The 26,088-nt window shown below is 31.4% G+C and overlaps 2 protein-coding genes across 2 annotated transcripts; one reads left to right on the top strand and one right to left on the bottom strand.

The window, feature by feature from the left end:
* The first annotated feature begins 11,048 nt into the window (after positions 1-11,048).
* LOC132713613 (glutathione S-transferase Mu 4-like) lies at positions 11,049-20,118 on the top strand. The gene is made up of 7 exons (XM_060696259.1): positions 11,049-11,175; positions 14,025-14,100; positions 14,813-14,883; positions 16,488-16,569; positions 18,045-18,145; positions 18,360-18,455; positions 19,295-20,118. The coding sequence occupies exons 1-7, from the start codon at positions 11,143-11,145 to the stop codon at positions 19,487-19,489; spliced, it is 654 nt and encodes a 217-aa protein (XP_060552242.1). The 5' UTR covers positions 11,049-11,142; the 3' UTR covers positions 19,490-20,118.
* A 140-nt stretch (positions 20,119-20,258) lies between these two features.
* On the bottom strand, positions 20,259-23,424 carry LOC132713612 (glutathione S-transferase Mu 1-like). The gene is made up of 6 exons (XM_060696258.1): positions 23,303-23,424; positions 23,069-23,144; positions 22,752-22,822; positions 22,059-22,247; positions 21,630-21,725; positions 20,259-20,763 (listed from the first exon to the last, which is right to left on the bottom strand). The coding sequence occupies exons 1-6, from the start codon at positions 23,333-23,335 to the stop codon at positions 20,569-20,571; spliced, it is 660 nt and encodes a 219-aa protein (XP_060552241.1). The 5' UTR covers positions 23,336-23,424; the 3' UTR covers positions 20,259-20,568.
* Between the last annotated feature and the right edge of the window lie 2,664 nt (positions 23,425-26,088).

The following is a 26,088-nucleotide window of genomic DNA, read 5'->3' as shown; positions in this document are numbered from 1 at the left end:
ACTTTTTGGGGGGGGGGGGGGGGCATTCAATGACCCCTCTCGAGATTAAAATATAATATTGTACATGTATTACATGATTTCATTTTCTACGGTGAAAATCACTAAATTACGACTACTTTTTTGAAAAACTTTTAAAATGCCAAACGACTCTGAAATTTGTAATACATCGAAATTCAGTAACCCCTGTGGCAAATTATTCCGGATCCGCGCTAGTTTATATACAGTTCATATCATCTTTAATGATTAGAATCTATATAGCAAAAGTTAAAGAATAAGTTAAAAAAAATGTTCCATTTTAATGTATAAAGGTTTAATTTAGATCTAGTAAATGTCAGCATTAATGAATTTCATAAAATTTAAACAAGGGGTAACCGCCTCCGTGGTCGAGGGGTTAGAGTCGATGACTTCTAATCCAGTTACCTCTCTGGCGTGGGTTCGATCCCCGGGATGATGCTTTGGTAGTTAAGCGCGGAGGAAGGTAGTCTAGTACTGGTGTAACTCTCGCAGGAACGATGGTTAGGAAACTACCCGCCTATATGACTGAAATACTGTTGAAAAAGGCGTAAAATGAAATAAACAAACAAGGGTAAGTAATGCATGTTCCAGATGGGGTGGGGTGTTTGGCTTTTAGTTTTTCTAGTTTTCATTAGTTTTCAATCTCAGAGGGGCCCGGTTTCACACACTACTAAATTCAATTCAAGGCGGTGATGGGGAGGGCGGCCTCATGACTCCCTCTAAGGGACTTAAAAGCTAGATTACGTAATTAGTGCTGAAATTTTGTTCTGAATCTTTGCACAGTGTGAATATGAGACGCTGATTTAGCAGGATATTATTTAATGACAAGACTTTGTTACAGATTGTGAAAGAATTTCATTGTACAAAATATAATTTCAACTACAAAATTTAAAAAAAAAATAGTTGCTGATTAGGCCTAAGCTCAAGTCGTCATACTCGGATGAATTTACTGAACAAGTTTGAATAACATACCTATATTACTATGTTTATTCACCTCAAATCTGTTATCTTGACCTGTTATCATACCATAAACCACTTGAAACTAAATTTAACCTTTGAGCCGCGTCACGACAATACCAACATAATGGGTTTTCGACCAGCATAGATCCAGACCAGCCTGCGCATCCGAAGAAATTTTACACTCATTGCTTAATTAGTACTGGTTGGTTCCAGGAACGGATTCGAGAGTGTTTAATAAGCTTATAGCTTCCAACAAAATTAAACTAAAACAAATTGATATAAACTTTAAACTAAAATGCGAGACACTGCGATTTAGAAAAAAAGATATCTAAACGCTCCTGTGAAATGAAACAATAAAATGCTCTTGTCTACATAATCTAGAAACACATAATGTATATTAACAGATATTGATTTATACCAAAATGTAGATACTCTAACATTCACTGCTTGGAGTTTCTTCTTTTTTTCGCAAATGAGAAATTGAATAATGAGCCGCGCCATGACAAAACCAACATAGTGCGTTTGCGACCAGCATGGATCCAGACCAGCATGCGCATCCGCGAAGTCTGATCAGGATCCATGCTGTTCGCTATCAGTTTCTCTACTTGTAATAGGGTTGCGCAGGCTGGTCTGGATCCATGCTGGTCGAAAACCCCATTTTTGGTTTGTCGTGACGCGGCCAATTTTATAAAGGACATCCCAATTTTGCAGATCATTTTTTATGTTAAAACAACTTGGGAAGATTCTTTAAAAAGTAAAAATTTTTACACTATAGGGGCCTTTAAAATTTTGGGGCCCTTCCAAAGTTTATGGAAAAATTTTTTTGGAGAGAAGATGGGGGGGGGTATTATCATTAATTGGGGACCAAAATTATATGGGTGTAAAATTGCATTTTTGTTACTGGGTTTTCGCTGAATTTTTACATTTCATTCTAAAATGGGTTTTCTAATTCATTGATTAAACATTTCTTAACCTTTCACTGCCATGGACGGTTAAGCGCCCCTTTTATTTTCGGCCGTATTTCCCATATGGGTTTTAGTTTTCATAATAAAAATAGTAATAATAATTATTTATAAAAAAATAAAAAAGATAAAAATAAAAAAAAAGAAAATTTCCATTGACAAAAATTATTTTAACTAACTTTGGAAACATATAAAATTTTTAATACTAAAACAAGAATAAAATTATTTTAATTTAATAATTTTAATTTTTTAAAAATCCCTGGAAAATGGGTTAACAATTAAACAAAAACCCCTCTGCAGCAAAAGGGGTTAAACGCTTGATATTATTTTTTTTGTTACAATGAATTTTTGATTTCAGCAGCAATTATTTTTCCTTTTTTAGTTAGATAGTTTCAGATGCTTTTACATTGTTTAAATTGATTGATTGATTGATGATGTCGCATGTATTTGAAAATGTTATGGTCAAAAAATTTGATCTTCATCGTTTAAATTTAAATTGACGGGCTAAAATTTAAATTGTTTTTTTTATAATGGTTTTTTTGGGGAGGCAGACATTGCAAAAAATAGAAACAATATATTACAAATGTAAACACCAAACACATGTGAGGAAGCTATCCAGCTAGCTTACATAACGTTGGTGTTTCTTCACAGGTGCTCGTTTGTGCCTGAAATAACGCACAGAAGGGCATCTGAGGTCTTCCTGTACCAGTAAAGCTGGAACGTCGCCAAAAGACCTATACTGTGTCGGTGCGACATAAAACCCAAACAAACAAACTAAACATTAAATAAGTAAAACCTTCTTTATCTTTTTATCGGTGAAAGTCTGCAAAATTCATTATCTTTTATAACAAATGTTTAGAATTCACCAGTAAGGTATATTTAGCTTCACATTTCGAGGCGGCAATACAGTAAAATACACATATAGGACCTCGCCGCTAAATTAGGGGTTATTTTTCAAAAGTACAAAATATTTGCCTTCTTTATTCATTGAGAAAATGTACCTGTACAATCATGCATATTTTATCATTGTCATTCGCTATCAACCTAAAAGCAAACAAAGTCATTGATAAGTACCGGATATATTATATTAGATTGGGCATGTTTCCATTGAAGAAAAAATGAAGGTCATTAAGCCATATGCTTAATTTCATGAACATAATTGAGCCGTGTCACGACAAAACCAACATAGTGGGTTTGCGACCAGCATGGATCCGCGCAGTCTGATCAGGATCCATGCTGTTCGCTTACAAACCCTATAACAAGTAGAGAAGCATGGATCCTGATCAGACTGGTCTGGATACATGCTGGTCGCAAAACCATTATGTTGGTTTTGTCATCACACGGCTCATATATAGTTTGGGTCATTTTCTCGATTTAAGATAGTCTACAGATTACTTCCGTCTTCAGGGTCTTCTGTTCATGTACATGTATATAACTTGCGTACAAAATACAAATCTTTGTCGCTTATCAAGACAAATTTAAAAAAGGCCACATTTGAAAACAACTTGAACTATGTATCCAATCTTAAACGTTGGCGTGATATGTGCAGATAAGTTTTGCATAGATAAGTTCCCAGTTAACATAAGCGTCGCGCATATTTATGTAATAAATTGAAATTACTGGTACATTAAAAATGGTTTTTTTCATTGATGAGCACAGTTCATTTTCCTGCAAATTCATACAATAAATTGTGTATCACTGAAACACTCCCGACCGTTTTAAAGATTATTTGTATTGGCATCAAGAAAAAGCGGTGTAAAATAATGTTTATGAAATGTTTTATATCAAAAGTGTTTGCAAATTAAATCATTAGAGTTTTTCAAATACAATAATTTGTTCTATGGACTTTTTATCTTCAGCTTGCCCAGCCAATCAGATTGCTGCCTTACCATATGCAGGAGAAGAGTTTACAGACACTGTATACGAACAAGGAGAGCCGTAAATATTATTTTTATTGAACTAAAATATGTAATATTTTAAAAAGCGATGTGGAAACATCTTTGCATATTTAACCGTTAAGGAGCTTCACTAAAGGTCAGAGCTTCACTAAGGTCAGAAGGCCAAAAAAAAACCCCGTTAAAAACTTGAAAAAAGAAAACTATCTGAAAACGGGATAAAAATAATATATAAAGCAAATATGCTTTAAAATTGAATAAGAAATCGATAGTCTTTATTTATATCCGATTTTAGTAAAAAGGGGTGCATTGCGTTTTCATTTTTGGGTAAAATTTTGCACAATAAAAATGGATTTATTTCCGAAATCCATGGGGTCGGAAGTCAATTATTGGGTCAGGCCATCATCAATTTGGCCACAATATCAGAAGAGCTATTTCCAGTTCCCCGTCATGTCAAAACACACACCGAGTAGAGCCCCTCTTTAAGGGATGGGTTACTGCTCTACACGATCACACTCTAGAGCGTTCACTGTAATAAAAACTGTTACTTTTAAATTGGGTAAGAGGAGAATAAAAAAACTCAAGTAAAAAAACCTAGGAATAGATTTTGATTATTTTGTGGTTTTTGTTATTTTATTTAGGTTTTGTTGTTCCGGGATTATTTTTTTTTTTTGCCAAAAAAATTTGATTTTCGTGTCAAATTATTTAAGTTGAATTAATAAACACTTCTAAAAATATTTTTATCTTGAAAATAACGGGAATCAAAATTTTTGGGGTTAAAATCATAATTATTTAAAACCCCTTTTCGGGGTCGTTCAGCACCAGGATTAAAGCAGGGGAGGCTTTGGACTAAGTTTAAACCTAAATTTGGGGAAAACTGCTGGACTTTCCAAATGTAAGGGCATGAAATTCAGAAAATACGCCTTTTTTTTTTATAATAATTTTTTATTTCCCCGTTATATAGGTAACTAAAAGACTATAGAAAAATTTGGGACAAATTTAAAAAGGGAAATGAGCAACGAGTGTAAAGTTCTTGCTCGGAAAAGAGCAAGGGCAACCTCTGATTCAAAAGGGGTTTAAAACCCCCGATGCCCAAAGGTTTTCATTATTTTTTCCCAAAACCGAGGGGCGTAAAACACATTGGCCCTGTCGCCATCCCCTTTTTTTACGAGAAAATTTTATTTATTTGAAAGAAGAAGGTACATTTACCACTTATCTGGTTGAGTTAGATTTTGTCAAAATGTTGACATTATTTTTAGAAACATACTAGGGATTGGGCCTGTTTATATAAGATGTAAGAAATTAAAATCTATTTGAATTTCTGATTCGGATTTTCTTTTTTTATTTTTGTATTGTCCAGTTACCGTATTATATTGGACGGTGGATGTAAAAATAACTCAGAGTAAGAACGCTATTTTGAAGCATATCGCCAGAAAAACATAAGTTAGGTGAGAATTTTGGCTTATAAGTTAAGTCTATACCAAAAGACACATGTGACAAACAAACTTAACATCAAATACGTATTTCTGATCTTTAAAGGCCCATTTAGGGCATTAAAATGATAACATGTTGTTGATGCCTTTTACATGTTCCCCATTGCCAATATAGACGAGAGTTGTGTTTCGTCCTCTACTTTGACTATTAGTACACTTATTATAGTAATTTAGTATTTTTTTTTGGAAGTCAAAATACCTGTTTGTTTACGTTCTGTTCCACTTTATCACAAATATTTTCGTATTTCATTTTCTTAAAGTGATAAGCATCTGACGTTTTATTATAAAGCAAATGTAAGCCCTTTCTACAGAAGAAAACAAAATTTAAGGCATAATGTGCCTTTAACATCGATCCTAGTCACGTTATGGTTCTGAAAAAATGGAAAAACAGGTTAAAGTTTAACTATACATGACGCATCATAAAAACTGGCCATTGATGATAGAAATGGTAAAATAACTTAATGAACATGTAGTGTGTACATGGAACCGTCCTAGATGCCCTTCCCTTTGTATTTTATTTCAACTTTCATTTGATTCCATCTGAAACAAGCTATCAAAATATTGTTGTTTTTTTGTTGGGGTTTTTTTGATGATTTTATATGTGCACATTTGGCATTTACTAGTTCGCAATCAAACTGAAGATGTCCCCTAAAATTCTTGCAATATTGGTTAATGTTAATGTTGCACTCCATTGCGCCAAAAAACACCGTTACGTATATTTTAGTCATACCGGTATTTCTTTTACAGATGGAGACACAGCTAAAAAAAAGGGCAACTGTTGACATGCTTTTTTAGATCAAGCTATGGATCTGAGAAATGGGGTGGTCAGATTATGTTATTAATAAGATTACGTAAGTAATTTTTAGACAAATTTTAATCTTTCATAAAAAGGAGAACGTTTTTTTCTTCCATAGAGATATGTTATGAAGCAATAATTTCACCCCATGTTTATATTACATAACATTACATTAGTTGTTTTTAATTATGTATATTTTATATTTCATTTTGCAATTTTATTTTTCATATATTTGTACACCTATGATATTTTGACTTATTTATTTCAACTGTGGTTTTGTAATGCTGAGATTTCAAACTTTAGAAGTATACTAATTTTTGATAAAAATCTCATCCCTTCAGGACCAAATATTGGCAGGACCAACCTGTATATTAGAAAAGACACAACCTATTGCAGTCATATTCCAACTTTTGACTGCATAAATAAAAGTTATTTAAATTGTTGATTTTATTATTTTCAATTAACCATTGTCTTAATTATACAGGTATGTGTCTTTTATATTTACTACTATTGTTGTATTAAGTTTTTATTGGTTTCTCAGCATAATGTCGTGTAAATACTGTTTTTGTAAATATTGTTGTAAATGTTAAATTTAGCTAAGAAAAGGTTATTTAACTGTTATTTTATTATGTACTTTTTATAACTTTGAAAGTTATGTAAATATTATTGTTTTAAGCTAAACACTTTTGATAATTAAGAATTTAAAAAGCTCATGGTTCTTCTCATATGCAAGTGATTGCTCATGGTAATTCTAATTCCCCAAGACTTATTTATTTTTCATATTAAAACCTAATTCCCCAAAAACAATTTAGAGATTTCATGTTATGTTTTAAATGTTTCTTTAATATTTTGTTGTATTTGTATTAAGGGCATGTTAATACTTTTTATAAATGCTACAATAAGGTACTACTTATGATATTGGTACATGAAATGGCATCTGTAATTGTATTATAATTATGTTCTTAAATACATGTATATATTCCAACTTTGTCTGCATAAATAAAAGTTATTTTGAAATTGTGATTTTATTTATTTTCAAATTAACCATTGTCTTAAATATCAGTGAGACACAGGGAACAAAATAAAACATTAGCACAATTTAAAATTATAAACAAAAAATGAGACATTGCCAAACAGGTCGTGAAATACATTATCGTTTAAAAAAATAACACCCCTGGATGTAATAGGCCAAAATCGGATGGAATACCAAAAAGACAATAAATAAAATTTAAATTCAGATTTTTAGTGTTGGGGCTTTTTATTAATTAAAATTTTATACTATACATTTCAGGAAAGTTTTAAAAGCGGTTTTAAAAATTTGGTTAAAAAACTCTCGGGCATTTTTTCGAAAAACCCGGGGCAAAAAGGGGTTTTTCCCCGGTAAATAAGGTAGGTTTAATACATTTCACTTTGAAAGTGATTTCCCGGGGAATTGGGAAATTTTAATACAGTCACGTGAAAGTTGTTTATGTTAAAAAGATATATTACGCCAAATGGCCAGCATGGAAAACCACTGACAAATGTTAACTTTTTCTAACCCTTGAAATTGATTAGATTTCATCAACAGTATAGAGCTAAGCCAGCCGACACATACGTGAACCGGTAGTCTGACAAGGCTGTATACCTTGGCTAACTCGATTTCTTTGTATTTTGATATTGCCCGTCCATTAAAGTTTTAAGTTCAAAATAGGTCAATGGATATTGGCACATATAGCAACAGACATGTGCTAGCATTTGAATATCATTTAATTAATTGAAACCACGATGAGAACATAAGGTCACTCTAAGAGTATGCATTTACAAATAGCTAATTATCATACCTATTTTATGCATGAAAAGGACAAATTATGAACATTCTTAGTCGCGGGTCAAGGTTTTTTGCGAGAGAGGTTACAACATTTCGGCAAGCTGTAAATGCATAAAAATTTTGTACAATGAAAAAAACGGAACTTTATTATTCAGACTAGAGGCTTAGGACCGTGCTAATGTTTTCGCTCTTAAAAAGTATGTTTTGTACTGAATTGTTGTTTTTTAATGTTTTCTAAACTTTTGTAAACAGTAACTGTCGGGTTGACTTCCCAAATGTACGAGCTTTTGGACCAACAAACCCGTATGAAAAATCCTGCTTCGACTTGACGCATAATCCGAAATTAAAGCATTCCCTCGGGGAAGGATTCCAGGTTTTACCGAAAGTTGAAGGAGTATCTAGGCTCAGGAAAGTGGTTTAATATGCCAATCAACAACAAAAACTTTGCCGCATTTAGATAAAAACAATCAACGAGGAATTGCTACGCAGCCATAATGAAAAATTTGGTTCGAAAAAATTCTCCTCATTTGAAAGTTGTTAATGGTATAAACAGTTCTTAAATCTTTATAGATATCATTTTTAATATAGTGCTTTTAAGCTTTACGGATACCTCTTGTAATATAGTACTTTTAAGGTTTTTGTAATATAATGCTTTTAAGGTTGGTTACATTAATGACTTCAAATAATATATTGTATCTTGATGTACTTTAAACAGATATTTTTATTTTTTACAACGAATAGGCACAATTTGTCTCAGATTTGTCTCACACTACACCAGACGACATTTTCAAAGAATGACGTCATACTAGCACTTAAGTTAGTTTTTTAATTTGCTTTCCGTTAATTAATTTTTATGCGTTTAGCAAAACAGTTTTTAATACTAGTATTACATGTACAAACTTGAATATTCCCGGTATACTTACCTTGTGATAAAGAAGCAGACGATCTTTTTTTCAATAAATGACGTCATTTCCGCTTCGTTGTATCAGTATTAGGTTATACAACACAAACGCTTTTGATGCAAGTTTTTGTGTATTTTACGATGTGAGAATTATATTTTAGATATTGTACCAATTTAATTACAGCATGTCAGATGTCCAATAAAATTTATTGAAAAACAGATTTGAGATTTTGTTGATACTTTTTGCTAAAATTAAAAAACAAAGTTTAATCATATTTTTTATTGGTAATTATAATATATACATGTAAATATACAGAGAAACAAATTGATTTCGAAACAACAAAAAGCAAAAGGGCTGGGCCCATTTTCTTACAACATTAGCGACCGGCCCTCCCCATGAAACAATATATTAATCAACATTGATGGGCATTTATATGAGAAAGTGTGACATGTATACATATAAAGCGACCAAAGAAAAAGATAAAGACAGATTAACACCAAAAAGATTAAAACAATGTAAGAAATAAGTAAAACAAAAAATGTACATTTATGTACTTATATAATAACGACAAGGTTATGGATCCAGCATTTAGCATTATTCGTCATTGGGAGTAACGTCCATCATAACTGTGATTGTCAATTATTTATGGTACCAGGTTATTAAGATTAATACAATCGGTCGATTTACAAAAATATCAAGTGTTTCGAAACGGTCAGTAGTTTTGATAAATTTTTGGACAGCCGCAAATATTTTGTTCATTATTGTTAAACATCTAAAGAATTGCTACCCCACAGTAATAGCACAACATTAAGAGGTTGAACAATTCTGCTTTCTGCGAAGAGTATAAGTCTCTGAGGTTTAAATAATGGACAGCAAAATAGATAGTGCTCGGCATCCTAACAAAGGTTCCCACACATACAAGTCGGACTTTCTCTCAAGTGATTTTTGAAAAGGTCAGCGTGTAAGTTGCTACAATTATTCCTTAAACAAGGCATGTAAAACTGACAAAGTATCTTATACCAAACAAAAAGTGTTTAGGTACTATCGGGGGCTTTAAACTTTTCTTTCATTCTAGATTTAAAAATATTCAATAGAATTAATTGCGCGAATTTCGGTGTCTAATGCTTTCCCAAAATTTTTGGTACCCAAAAGGGTTTATAAAATAAAAAAATTTTTTTGAAAAAGTTTCTTTTTGGGGCCTGCAAAGGGTTTTATGAAAATTTTTTATTTTTAATTAAAAAATTTTTTTGGGGTTTCTGAAACAAAGCGATGGAAATATTTTTTTCTAATATTTTAAGAAGCCCTTTTTTTATCTTTTAAACTCTAATTTTTTTATTTTCGCCAACCCCCCCAACTTCTTTTAAAAGCAATTTCAAAACCATTTTGGGTAGACCTGTTAACTATCCCGACTCATCTACTTTTTTTCATGTGTTTTTTTTCGTATCCCTGTACATCCCCCCAATTAACACAATTTCAAAATATTCCATGTTGAAATGTAGACGGTTTTTTATTTGGGAGTTGAGCTTTTAAGAAAACTTTAGTGCACGCATGGATTTAAAAAACTTTAGGGGGCCTTTTAATAATGTTAAATATGCTAAAATCCCTTTTTAATTTTAAAATTTCTTTTAAAATAAAAATTATACCAAAATTTTTTGTAAATGATCTACAAATTTAAAGGGAACATTATCTTTAAAAAAGGGGAAGATTTGGGCCTTGGTGGGATGTATTTAAATTTGAAAAAAAACAAAACCCCCGTTTTTTTGGAAAAATTTAATTTAAAGCCATTTTTTTGGGCCATTCATCAAATAATTTAAAGATCGTTTTTTAAAAAAAAAGATTCTATGTAGCTTCATTGGTTTAAAGGGCCCCAATGGGGCTGTATCTGCAAAAAAACGTGTTTTTGCAAATTTAAAATTTTGGGAAATATCATTACAAACTAGGGGTTTTCAAATTTCCCCCCCCCCCCTTTTGAAACTTGATTTAGGGGTTAAAAGGGGGGGTTTAATTTCTTTTACTAAAAAACTTAATAAAATAATAAATACAGTAATTGATTTTACCTTTTCATTAGTTTTTTTCTTCCTTACTGGCGTCCAGTATTCTATTAGTCGAGCTTGGCTATCTCCTGTGACAGCTCTTGTTTTTAGATCTATTTCTATATTGGGGAAATCCAATTCAACCATTAAATAAGATACTACCCCCAGTGAATTTGATTTTATAAATTGTTCTGTTGACTACTGTTTGGGACCAATCAGAGTACAGCTATACATGTATTTAGAACATATATTTTACGTATACGCAGCAGTTGAACAACCATGCCTGAGTTAGGATACTGGAAAATTCGTGGGGTATGTAAAATTCTTATTTTAGATTCGAACATAATAAAATCGGCATGCTACTGATTATATAACAGGATATTATGAAAATTTAATAGTTATTGATTATAAACCAAATGTATGCGTGGTTTGTGAAATTATGTAACTTGACCGTATTCTACTGAAATGTTTTTAAAATTAAAAATTTTAGCATTTTTTATTGTAATTTTTGAAAAAAACATGTTGCAAAATCGTTTTTTTCCCCAAAGGTCTGTCAATTAATTTAATCTAATTTTTTTTTATAAAATGAAAAATTGATTGTAAGAGCCCCCTTTTCTAAATTAACAGAAAACATGTAAAAATGTTTGGGAAGGGCATTTTTTTTAATTATGTATTTTATCCGTTATTGATTTTTTTAAATTGGGGGCCTACATATTTTTTGTATAGGGTTAAAGGTTTGGGGGGTTTTTGGGGGGGGGCCTCAACCCTTTTTTGGGAAAAAAATAAAATTACATGAAACGAGGGTTGTTAAAAAAATACATGGACTGTGCTCTACTTTTCCCCAACAAACTTTGGTTTGGGGGTTTTGAAAAAATTTTTTTTTAAAATTCCCAAAAGAATATAAAAATTTAAAATTTAAGGGAACCAAAAATTTTTAAAACTTAAAATTCATTTTTGCGGGTTTAAAACTTTTTTATTCCTTAAATGTCATATTCAAAAAGGGTTTTACTGAACTTTTTTTAGTGACAAAACCTAAAATTTTTCTATGTTTTATTTGTTTCCCAAACCCTAAAATTCTTAACCTGTTATCTTATCAAGCCAAAACTTAAAATTTTTCTATTTAACATTTAAAAAAGGGAATGTCAATTTATTTATTTTTAAAACCCTTTAAAAATTGTTTTTTAAAATTTTTAAATTATATAATTTTCCCCTACATGTGACGGAATTTTAAAATTTAAAAGCACTAAGGCCCTACAACCCAGGGGGTTATCCCAACTTAAATTTTGGGGTTTTCCAAAATTATATGACGAAAAATTGGGCTTTTTCGGGGTTAAACGCTAAAATTTGCTGTCAACTTCCGTTTTCAATACAAGGTCTTCTAATTCATTGATGATGACATGCTTTCAAAGTTGGCTTGATTATATTTTGTTCTTGTTGCTAGGCAACATGATGTCATCAATAAAGTTGTTGTTGTTGTTGTTTTTTGTTCTTTGTTTGTGGACAGCTAGACATTGAATAAGAAATACAAACAAATTGTTACTAATGTAAACACTAAATATTAATTAAATTAGTAAAACTTTTTTATCGTTTTTTTTTCCGGCGAATGACTGGAAAATTTATTATTTTATATAACAAATGGTTAGAATTCATCAGTAAGCTATTTTTAGCTATAACACATTCTGGCAGTTCTACCTATGTAATCATGCGTATTTTGTCATTGTTATTCGCTATCAATTTCACAGTAAACAAAGTCACTGATAAGTTCCGGATATGTTATATTCGATTGCCTATAGGACATTTTTCCATTGAAGAAAGTGAAGGTCATGTAGCGTTTAGCATATCTTTATCAACATAATTCGGGCCATTTCCTCGCTTTTATATAGTCTATAGTTTACTCCTGTCTTCAGTGCCTTTTGTACATGTATATACTTTGCTTGCAAAGTAAAAATCTTTGTCGCTTATCAAGAATGCATACAGCTCAGGCACAATAGTTTACCTGCAGCAACGAACTTTGCAAATTAAAAAATATATAATAACAAGTAAAATGGTTTCCTGCGGGGAATGATATAAAGATATTTCATTTAACTATTTTCAACATTGTTTTGGGAGAGGGGAATAAATAAACGTTTGTATCTGGTATATAGTTGACAATAATCGATCAAAATAGAAGAAGGTCTTTGGAAACTGGTGACCGTTGATGACAGGAGAAGGTCGAACATTAAAACAATTATTTCTTTTTAAGAAAATGATTAAATAAGCCTACCATTTTATGAATAATTCCAAGCAAAAAAAAAAAATAAAGTAAACACACAAGTTTACGCAGAAAATATCTCTATTTATTATGGCAGATGCCACTACGAATATTTTAAATTTTGTAGATTTTCAGTATAAACAATTTATTGTTTGTAAAATTTGAGATACAATGATACCTTTCAAATACATCATTCAAGTTTTTTCCACCTTAAACGGTAAAAATAATTATAGAAAATTAGAAATATCACGTTTTTTGTTCTTAATTAGTTGTAATTCTGACTAATTCCCTAGAGGTTATTCCGTAACGTACCGACAAACGGTATTTAGCCAGGTTTTCGAAAAGGTCAATTAACCAATCGTGTACGGTTTACAGATCACATGCTCCTCCATGTACCGAAAACAGGTCACGTGCTCCTCCATGCCTCAAAAGTTAAACGCGTACCAATACCCTGCGGTCTCCAGACCGCAGGGAATAAGACCACATTTCGAAACAATCCATAAATGATTACTTGAACTATGTATCCAAGCCTAACATTGGCATTCGTTTACGTGCAAATATGTTTTGCATAGTTTCAAAAATAAATGTATCCTAAGCGACTCACATATTAAGGTAGCTAGAAAGTACTTTGATTTGAATTACAGTGAAAAAAGTTTCTTTCATTGATGAACAGTTATTTTTCTTGCAAATTCATGCAATAAAATGTGTATAACTGAGACACCCAAGAACGTTTTATTTACTTCAAGAGTCAGCATTCATTTTTTCTCACATGTAAATATTAAAGTTTGAAAGCGGGGTAAAATGATTGTCATTAAATGTTAATATTAAATGTGTTTGCAACTAAAACATTAGAGTATTTTCAAATAAAATAATGTACTGTGTGTTTTTTTGTTGTTGTTTTATTCTTCAGCGTGCCCAGCAAATCAGATTGCTCCTTACATATGTAGGAGAAGAGTTTACCGACACTGTATATGAACAAGGAGACCGTAAATATTATTTCATTTGAACTACAATTATAATATTTTAAAATGGCGATGTAGAAACATTTTTGTATATTTAACCGTTAAAGAGTTTCACCGAGGTCAAAAAACTTAAAACTATGTAAGGACATATCAATTAAAAAATATACATAAAATGACTTGAAAATCTATAGTTACTGCATTTCATGTCCGATTTTAGTAAAAAGGGGTGCATCGCTTTTCATTTTGGGTAATTTTGTACAACAAAAATGATTATTTTCGAAAACCATGGTGTCGGAATGGTCAAGTTATTGGGTCAAACCATCATCAATTGGCTCACAAATCTCGGAAGACTATTTCCAGTCCCGTCATGTCAAAACCCACCAACCAGTAGTGTCCCTTTGAGAGGTTATTGATCTACACTGAGTCACCTTATAGAGGTTTCACTGTAATAAAAGACTGTTACTTTTAAATATGGGTAAGAGGGGATAAATAAATCTCAGTAAAAACTAGGAATAAATCTGTTGATTATTTGAGGTTTTTGTATTTAATTTAGGTTTTGTTGTCTGATTATTGTCTGGGTTTTTTTTTTGTTTTTTTTTTGCCAAAAATATTTTGATTTTGTTGTCAATTATTTAAGTTTCATATAAACACTTCAAAAAATATTGGTGTCGCAGCAATAACTGAATCAGAGTTTTGCGTTATCATATATATTCGAAACCTTTTCTGGTCGTTACAGCACCAGGATTGAGCAGAGAGGCATGGACTAGTGTAAAACCTAAATTTGCGGAACTGCTGGACTTTCCAAATGTAAGTACATGTAATTCAGTATACACCTTATTAAGTTTTATACAGAATTTATCTTAGTTCGTTAAATAGGAAACTCAAGACTATAGAAACACTTAACAACTAACAAGTACTGAACAGCAAGTGTAAAGTGTCTTGTTCAGGCAAAGCAACGGCACGCCTCTGATTCTAAAGGGTTTGAACCCACGCGTCTAGCAATCATTATACATATTAAGATTATATAAAACATTCAAGAATAACTTTGAAACTGAAAATTATTGTATGTTAGTTTTGAAAAGGTCACATAGGGGTGCCTAAGCTAAATTTCGCAGTGGCACAGCTCCAATCGGTATAGAGCTAGGACGCTACAATGGTTTGCCAGTGGAACAACGATTGTGCTCCCACTGTCAAACTATTGTAGCGGATGTAAAGCATGTATTATTATACTGCCCTCTATATGATTCCATTCGTAACGACTTGATTCGAGAAGCACAAATGCTAAACAATGGTTTTGATGCCCTCTTAGACATTGATAAAATAGGATATATTCTCTCACATGCAGATATTGTATTTTTAACCGCCAAAACCTGATAGAAGAAACCTAATTTTATACAACTGACATTATTTTAAATAACTTCTATGTTTTCTTATATATGCATGTACTATCTAGAAAAAATACTAATATTTTGATAATAGTCTTATAAACCGGATTTTGATTAAATCTAACCACAATATTAATTTCTATATGAAATATTTGAGTTACTTTGTTACCCCAGTATTTTAATTTGCATCAGTAGATTCATTTTATCATATGTTCACAACTTTGGTTAAAATTAGCAAGGGTTTTTTAGATTTTTAGAATTTTACATGTAAATAGTAAGTCAACCTTTAGTCTCTTGTAAATCTTATAGATTGGCAACATGCATTTATATTGTATTTTATATGTATTTTAACTGTGTACATTGATGATACTTTAATGACTAATAAATAAAATAAAAATATAAATATATGTATAACTAAACAGACGCGTTAACCACTTTGTCATGTCGCCATCGCCCTTTATTTTTTCAAGAAAATTATTTATTTGAAAGAAGAATGTACAATTTACAATTTATCTGGTTGAGTTAGATTTTGTCATATGTTGGGGCATATAGTATTTAGTTCATACCAAGATGTTGGGCCTGCTTTATAAAATATATAGAGGATATTGAATGAGTGTAAGTTCAATACTGAATTTATTGCACGAGTTGAATAAAATTATATTATGCGAGCCTCTGGCGAGCATAATATTATTTTATTCAACGAGTGCAATAAATTCAGTAATGAACTTACACGAATTTAATATTCTATTTATCACATACTCAAAATAAAGACCGTTTAAAGTGAAATAAGAGTCATTTCCGTTAACGCGCCTACAGTAGAACGCTAACATTTAGCGCGTCTTTACACTATGTTTGTATAACGCTAATGACGTCACGTCAAAATATATGCACGGCCGTGCAATACCATATTTACGGAGTCGCAAAATCGGCACGGGTGTGTGATAAATAAGATGTAAGAAATTTAAAATAAGTTGAAATTCATAATTTGAATTCGATCCTGATTTTCTTTTTATTTTTGTATTTCAGCTACCATATTATATTGACGGTGATGTAAAAATAACCCAGAGTAACGCCATTTTGAAGCATATAGCCAGAAAACATAATTTAGGTGAGAATCTTGGTTTTAAGTTTATTCTATAAAAAGACACAGTGACAAACAAACTTTACAAACAAACAATAACAAAATGTTATATATGTATACCGACAATAAATAAATTTTGATTTGATTTGATTTGATTTGATTTACAATAACAAGAACAAAATTTCAGCAATATAATCAAATACGTATAACTGTTCCCTTAAAGTCCCATTAAGTATTGACATGATAACACTTTTGTTTATCAAAAGCGTTATATTTTGATGTCATGTTACAGTTACCCATGGCCCATAAAGCTGCGTCTCTCTTCGTGACTATTAATACACTTATTATAATGTATTATTTAATTTTACCCATGAAATATGGTGCTATATCAGTCAAATATAATTCATATTTTTTAAAAATAAATATGAAATATAAATATGAAAGTGGGCGGAGTCAAAACTCATATTTATTTTAAGGGACTTCTTTCGACGTTTTGTTTGAAAACTGATAAATACAAAACAACTTTTTCTTGAATTTTGTTTTGAAAACTATCTAGCATGATAGAAAATGGTCTAACTAAGAAAATTAATCCGAACACCAATATCTTTAATTCAGTAATTAACGCTGTACAGACGTTTAAAGAGTTGTTTACATGACGTCACAATGTAGCGCCAAACAGCGCGTGCTTACGCATAAATTACTGCGCGCTGTACAATTGCAGTTGGTAGCAAGCAAGGGGATTCGTTACCATTTTCTTTGATAATGAAATTAAATAAAAAGGTTATTTTTTCGTTTTTGTGAAATATGGTATATATTTTCACTCAACATGATAAAATGCCACATATTTTCACTCGCCGTACCGGCTCGTGAAAATATGTGGCATTTTATCATGTTTCGAGAAAATATATTCCATATTTCACGCAAACGAAAAAATATCCTCTTAGTAATCTAGTATTTTGGATGGAAGTCAAAAATACCTGTTTATTTACGTTCTGTTCCACTGAATCACAAATATTTTTGTATTTTCATTTTATTAAAGTGATAAGCATCTGACGTTTATTTCAAAGCAAATGTAAGCCTTTTCTACAGAAGAAAACAAAACTTAAGGCATAATGTGCCTTTAACTTCGATCCTAGTCACATGAAAAATGAAAAGACAGGTTAAAGTTTAATTATACATGACGAATCATAACAAAATGACCGTTGATTATAAAAATGGTAAAAAATAACTTAATGAACAAAGAGCGTGAACATGGAATCGTCCTAGATGCCCTTCTCTTTGAAATTTCATTTTATTTCAACTTTCATTTTATTCAATCTTAATACAAGCTATCGAAAATATTGCTTTTTGATGATGCACATTTGGCATTTACTAGTTCTCAATCATACTGAAAATTTGCCTTAAAATTATTGCAATATTGATAAATACTAATTTTGCACACCATTGCGCCAAAAAAACAACCTCCGTTGCGTATTTTAGTCATACTGGTATTTATTTTATAGATGGTGGCACAGCTAAAGATAAAGCAACTGTTGACATGCTTTTAGACCAAGCTATGGATCTGAGAAATGGGGTGGTCAGATTATGTTATAATAAAGATTACGTAAGTAGTTTTTAGAAAAATTTTAATCTTTCATAAAAAGGAGACCGTTTTTTCTTCCATAGATATATCGTTAAAAAAATTTACACCTCGATGTAATAGCCAAAGATCGATGGAATAGCCAAAGACAATAAATATATTTGATTCAGATTCTATTTAGTGTTGTGTTTTTTATATGAATTAAAATTTTATACATTTATATATATATATATTTCAGGCAAGCTTAAAAGACGAGTATTTCAAAAATGTTCAAACTTCTCTGGCACTTTTCGAAAAGAAGCTTGGAGACAACAAGTGGTTTACCGGTGATAAGGTAATTTAATACAGTCACGTGACAAGTGACATGTGGTTTACCGGTGATAAGATAATTTAATACCGTCACGTGACTAGTGATTTACCGGTGATAAGGTAATTTAATACAGTCACGTGACAACTGTTTTTCCGGTGATAAGGTAATTTAATCCAGTCACATGACAAGTGGTTTACCGGTGATAAGGTAATTTAATACAGTAACGTGACAAGTTGTTTACCGGTGATATGATAATTTAATAGTCACGCGACAAGTGGTTTATCGTTGATAAGGTACTTTACGCCATACGGCCAGCATGGAAAACCACTGACAAATGTTAACTTTTTCTAACCCTTGAAATTGATAAGATTTCGCCATCAGTATACAGCTAGACCAGCCGACACATACGTGAACCTGTAGTCTGACAAGGCTGTATACCTTGGCTAACTCGATTTCTTTGTATTTTGATATTGCCATCCATTAAAGTTTTAAGTTCAAAATAGGTCAATGGATATTGGCACATATAGTATCAGACATGTGCTAGCATTTGAATATCATTTGATTAATTGAAACCACGGTGAGTACATAAGGTCACTCTAAGAGTATGCATTTACAAATAGCTAATTTTCATACCTATTTTATGCATGAATAAGGACAAATTATGAACCTTCTTAGTCGCGGGTCAAGGTTTTTTGCGAGAGAGGGTTACAACATTTCGGCAAGCTGTAATGCATAAATTTTTCACAATGAAAACGAAAGTTATTATTCAGACTAGAGGCTTAGGATCCGTGCTAATTTTTCGTCTGAAAAAGTATGTTTTGTACTGACATTGTTGTTTTTAATTGTTTTATTTTTGTAAACAGATAACTGTGGTTGACTTCCCAATGTACGAGCTTTTGGAACAACACACCCGTATGAAATCTGATTCACTAGACGCATACCCGAAACTTAAAGCATTCCTCGGAAGATTCCAGGAGTTACCGAAAGTGAAAGAGTATCTCGCGCAGGAAAGTGTCCGCAATATGCCAATCAACAACAAATCTGCCGCATTCAAATAAAAAAAATCAAGTAGGACATTGCTACGCAGCCATAATGTAGTAAAATGTTCCAAAAAATATCCTCCTTTGAAAGTTGTATTCTTTAAGCTTTTGTAATAGTGTTTTTAAGCTTTACGGATACCTCTTGTAATAAAGTGCTTTTAAGGTTTTTGTAAAATAATGTTTTTTAAGGTGTGTTTCATTAATGACTTCAAATAATATATTTTATTTTGATGTATTTTAAGCAGATATTATTATTTACGTACAACGAATAGGCACAATTGGTCTCAGATTTGTCTCACACTACAGCAGACGACATTCTCAAAGAATGACGTCATACTAGCACTTAAATTAGTTTTTTTTAATGCTTCCATTAAATAATTTTTATGCGTTTAGCAAAACATTTTTAATACTAGTATAACATGTACAAACTTGAGTATTCCCGGTATACTTACCTTGTGATAAAGAAGCAGACGATCTTTTTTCCCAATAAATGACGTCATTTCCGCTTCATTGTATCAGTATTAGGTTATACAACACAAACACTTTTATGTAAGTTTTTGTGTATTTTACGATGTGAGAATTATATTTTAGATATTGTACCAATTTACAGCATGTCAGATGTCCAATAAAATTTATTTAAAAAAAGATTTGAGATTTTGTTTATACTTTTTTCTTCAAAATAAAACAAGTATATATACGATAATTACTCATATTATTGATCATATATTCGTATATGGAATTAATATGGAATTAACTAACCTTAAATACCAATTATAAGCAATATTTAAAGCAACAATTACAATACCTTATGAATGGCATATAGACTATAGCTTTATGAAGTTTCGAGGTACAGTTTCAACAAGCTTTTGAGTGTCTTGGCCGGTTGGAGGTATTTAAGCCTCTTTGTTGAATATTCACTATAATTATGCAGTATTGTGAACATGTAGACTAGTCGAAATAAATCAAGACAAAAATATGGTAAAACACATTTGTCACCGTGTAAATCTGATTTAAATGGTAGACTGACACTTTCTTTAAATGACAATAGACGGATGCTTTTTGTTATAAGTGAATTGATAATATGTAAATTTAAACCGTCATTTAAAAGCTGCAATTTTGCTGTTGATAGGAAGATTCTTGACTTTGTCCAGTGATAGATATTCCTTGACTTTTGGCAGAGATTCAAACCTATCAAGGAAAGCCTGTAGCTTGGGGAAGGCATTCAAAGAATCTGGCTGCATCCGTCTAAGTTGATCAAGAATTTCATACATCGAAAAATCAGCCGCTGTTATCTAAAATAATCAATTTTGAGTTAAAAGATTCATATTCATTATCTTTATTTGCACAGTAACTAAGCCACAAAAGATCTTAAAGTGTCATTATGCCCATCTAAGGGACAGTTTTTATATTTTATCCTTACCATTTTGTTACTATGATTTTTTGTCAATGACCAACGAATACCTTTTGAAATATATAAGTACGTTTGCACAACTTAACAACGATTAGCATAATGTTACTTTAATATAATCATTATAATTAAACATGGAAAAGTTGTCCTGTAAATAGAAACAAGGAATAAATTTCGTTATAAATAAGCAAAAACAATAAAAAAAACAATACTAGTTAAAAAGGTTAAAATTAGAAATAGAATAGTTCTCATTATGAATATACAAAGGATAATTTTAGTTATAAATAAACAAGGAATATTTCTCTTCATAAGTAAAACAAAGAATAATTTTGGTTATAAATAAAAACAACAGTAAACAAACAAGAAATACTGTTCATTCTGAATTAATAAGGACATATCGTCGATAAGTAATGATTTATTTTCGTTGTAAAGGAAAAAACAAGGATTAAAGATCCTGTATGTTGTGATCAAAGTGGTAAACCACACTAACTGAAATTATATATACACTGTATGTACATAATTATGTAATACAATTTTCAAACATCGAAGAATATGTAAAATAGGTACTGCAAATATTTGTGCATATAATAATTTTATGTAATTATTATTATATTATTAATGCATTCAATTCTTATTGTGAAATTTGACTTAAACTTTATAGAAAATAATTTTTGCAGGGCTTGTCTGGCTCAATACTAATGACCAGATTTTCAGTATCAGCATGGTTAAGTTTGATAAAGATAAACTTACAGTGTGCCCAGCAAACCAATCATTCACACCTAGATGGTTCTCAAACTGTTCTAGTTTTGGCGGAAGATTCTTAAAGAAATCTGGTTTCCATTTCTCCTGAAAAAGTTTAGCAGCGAAATGAAAAATAGAATAAAAACTTATTAGCGAAAAAAATCAAGTAACGTTCATGGAACGCAATCCCCATCTTACTAGTATTACTCTGGGAATACAAAATGATATTCATCTTCTTTATGTTTGGTGTTACAACATAAACACTATCTTCCACTGCTTGGTACTCTGTTTTGCCCATTCTACATGTATGTGAGAATATTCTTATTCGTGTAACGTATAATCTTAACACCTAGGTAATATCGAGATAAAATTCTATGAGTAATTTAACAATAAAGATCTTCTAATAATTTGATACAGTAATGATATATTATCACTCACGTAGTTTTCCACACTTGTATACGTTATTTTGACGATACCATGCCTGAGATCCATTGCCTCCTCTATTACCATATCCACAACTGCCTTTTCGTTCTCCGTCTCACCATCCAGCTTGTATTTCCGGGCAACGTGTCTTAAAATAGCGTGACTTTGGGTAATTTTAACATCGCCATCTATGTAATACGGTAGCTGAAAAGATAGCTCAATTATTCAATTTTTGTATGACAATTTAACATGAATTGTTCATTATCATAACAATTAAAGTATTTACTTTAAGGTACTGATAGAATTGTGATGCTATTATTTCGTCCTGCGTCAAATTTAAAGTGAATAAAATCATATGTCGAAACTTAATGGAATATCAAACACTATGACTTAAAATGTGAACGATATATAGCGAAAAGGTACGCTTTTTTGCGGAACGGACGTTTTTCGGTGTTTTATGTCCTTAATGCTTTTTACGCAGGATCGGCTGTATTCCATACTTTACTTTTTGAACTATACCGGCTTACCTACATAAAGCTTATAGCTCTGTGTACAGACATCTTCCTTTTTATATTGAACAATGAAATGCTACCTTCACCTGGCACAAGAAGCAAGACCAGTCCAAAACATATATTTTCTAAAAAAGAAATCGTTGGTGTTTTTATCTGCAGAATTTATAAATCAAAATATTTGCACAATAACACTTACATTGGGAAAAGATAAAATTTCTCCAAACTTTGGTTTTACACTGTACCACGATTCTCTGCTAAAATCCGGCGCTGAAATTCAGGAACATAATTACAAATAAGCATATCACGTGACCTTTTTAAACTGAAAAATTACAAAGTAGTGTAGTATTTGTTAGCGACATTGAACAAAGTAACATTAAAAATAAAACATTTGTGCGTAAAGCATACATCTATTACATTATTAAAACAATATTACGTAACTTGTTTAGAATATCTAACAGTTTTTATAACAAATAGTATAAAAAATTCAAAGAATGGGAGAATATTAATTCTTACGAGGCCCTTGTTCGTATTGTACATCTTCAAATTCTACCCCGGCATATGTTAAAAGCAATCGAATCGGCTGTGCTAACTGAAATTAGAATTACAAAATATTCGTACTGTTACCAATGTACGAGTTGCATATTCTAGGTGGTGAAAGTAGTCGTAATGTAGAACAGGAGAATACCCCACTTTTTATAATCTACTTTAATAATAAAAAAAATCTCTAAGCAAGAAGGAAATACTTACACCTTTCGTTTTCCAATATCCAAGAGTTGGCATGATAATGGTAATTTAAAAAACGCTAAACTAATTCAAGCGTCTATGCGTATGTGACGATGTGTACAATGTATGGTGTACTACATGGACCATTACTCATCGATCCATTAGACCATGAGTGTTTGTACTAGTAAAAGCAGATTGTTGTCCCAATTTTACATGTTCCGTTTAAGGTATTACATTAGATAAAGATCATGATGATTGTAGATCTTCATTAAAATAATATCTTTCAGACCTAGTTTAAACAGTGCACTATCGTGTTGTTATTGCTCGTTCATACATCATAGGCGGTGTGTATTCCGTTGGCAATTGACATGTTATATGTATCTATATAGAAATTTATTTGATGTTGTCAAACATAAATGACTTATGATCTAAGCCAATTGTAAACAAGAAACAAAAATATTTAATACAATAATATCATACTTAAAAGTAGCATTCATGAGATGTCCAGTAGAAAAGAATTGGTTTGGTTTAGTTGGTTTTAACGCAAAATTCAACATATGTTTGGTCATACCTCTGTGGTTGGTCCACCTATAACCTGCTTTCCCGGCTAATAAATTATAACTATGCAGTAATTACAAATCTCGTCACGTGACTGACTACTAATCTCACAAAATTACTTTATCAATGGTGTGCAAGGGGAGCGGTGGCCTAATGGTTAAGGTGTCTGCCTCACAACCCAGGGATCATGGGTTCGAGCCCTAATCTGGTCACGGTCTTGCATGTTTCTTGATATCACACCAGTACTGGTTGGTACCAGGAAGCGGACTCGAAAGTTGATTAATCTAAGTTGCAAGAACGTATCGCAATCGAGCTTAAATAAATATGTTAATTAAGCTGGAGCGCAATGTCGGAGATCAATTGGCATTGGAAAATTTCGCCTCGCCCGTGGAGCAGCGGTCCTTGGATTACAAATTTGATGCCTTCCCTAAAGGGGTAAGCGGGCGGACATAAGAAATAACATTATCTAGGAAAACAACCTCCGATCGCACTTCACATTCTCATCTACATCTACATCATACTGCTTAACAAGTAATTATAGCAGGCGATGATAGTTTCGGCATATTTATAAAAGAACGCTGTGTTTTGGAGTCTAATCTGCGAAAGAAATCTTCGCATATAACATTGTCATATATACTTAGTTTGATTATAAATCTAGCACATGTATCTAATTTCTTAGTATATGTTTAAACTTAGTCTAACCATTTTTCTATTTTCTATTTTAAGTTACAGTGACCACGACCCTATAGGTGACCCAAAAGCAATCCCTTGCAAAGTCTCCAAATATATACTAAGTTTGATAATATCTCATTCCAAACTAGATAATTGTTTTTATTTCCTTACTTAGTTGCTGCATGGTCGTATAGAGAAACCCCGACACTTGATAAATACAATTGTTATAACTTTGTTTTTCAACAAACAAGCATATGGCAACCTTGAAGTATAGGAGCAGGACACAATTTGATGATTTAGTGTAAATTTGTAAACTTTTTAAAAAAAAATTCAAATAACGTAAACTTTTCGTTGGCAACTGCTTCAAAACGTTCTTTTTACTAAATTACAATAATCGACTTTATCTTCTGTTGTTGGATAAAAGATCATGTTTTGATACGTCATTCAGGACCTTAAAAGGTACCAGTTTCCATTTTCATACATAATTTTTGCAGTGTAATGTAAATATTTTGAAGTGGACTTTGTTTTGGTGGTTCAGTATTTAAAAAATACAGGAAGATAATTAAGATATAGCAAAATATGTGATTTAGTGTCGGAGTTATCTCTCCAGCCAGTATAGTCCGGGAACCATTTTGAAGTTTTAAGAGTAAATTGATCTTGACCCTAGGGGGTTCAAAAGTTATCCCTTCAAGGTCAGCTCATGCTTTCTTTATACCACGTTTGTTTCTAACGCTCTATAATAATTATCTATCACGCATAAAACCATCGACGGACCGACATGCTTATCCTAACTTCGTTAAGGGATGATTTTGACCTTAATTTAATCAATTTTCCACACTTGGAAGGAGATATACCCCGTGCGGACGAAAAAAGAGAAATAAAGACTGCAAAGGAATATGAAATTAACAAATGTTTGATAATGGATTTGGTCCGATGGCCTTGCTGCTTTATTGACTATTGACACTAATGGAATTAGGCATTATTTGTATTTATTATTCAATTGTATACTACGATGCAATGTAAAGATTAATAAATATATATTATTGTTACATGTATAATGTGTGACTTTTTCCAATACAAATAATTAGTACTACTATACTTTGTACCATAGTTGCAATATTAAATATAATTTGAGAACATGAAACACCGTTAATGTTATTAACATTTTATTGTAAAAAAAAATGAGAAAACTGACAAATATAAAGGACGTGCGATGCCAATGTACATATATAATTCAAAAATATGACAAAACGAAAACGTCAACAAAACTGACACTTTTTAAAAATAACTTCAGTTTCAGTTTTTATTAAACCAAGACGTATAATATGCAACTGGTTGTAACAAAAAAAAATGAACAGAAAATAACAGTCAAAAAACAAATAATAATATTACAATAAAAGAATTCAATTCTTTAAATAATTGACAAAGGGTGAACCTCCCCCCCCCCCAAAAAAAAAATAAATAAAAAAAAATAAATAAATAGCATAAATTAAAACTTTCTGATTTATTATCTATTGTTATTGTATATTATGAGAAATACATGTAGATAATGAAGGTGTTTGCAGACAAAACTTACACAA

Source organism: Ruditapes philippinarum, unplaced genomic scaffold, assembly GCF_026571515.1.
Source record: "Ruditapes philippinarum isolate M1 unplaced genomic scaffold, ASM2657151v2 ctg5273_1_1_1_1, whole genome shotgun sequence".
Lineage (NCBI taxonomy): Eukaryota > Metazoa > Mollusca > Bivalvia > Venerida > Veneridae > Ruditapes > Ruditapes philippinarum.
Note: the sequence above shows the minus strand (reverse complement) of the source record. Positions and strands in the feature narration are given on the sequence as shown.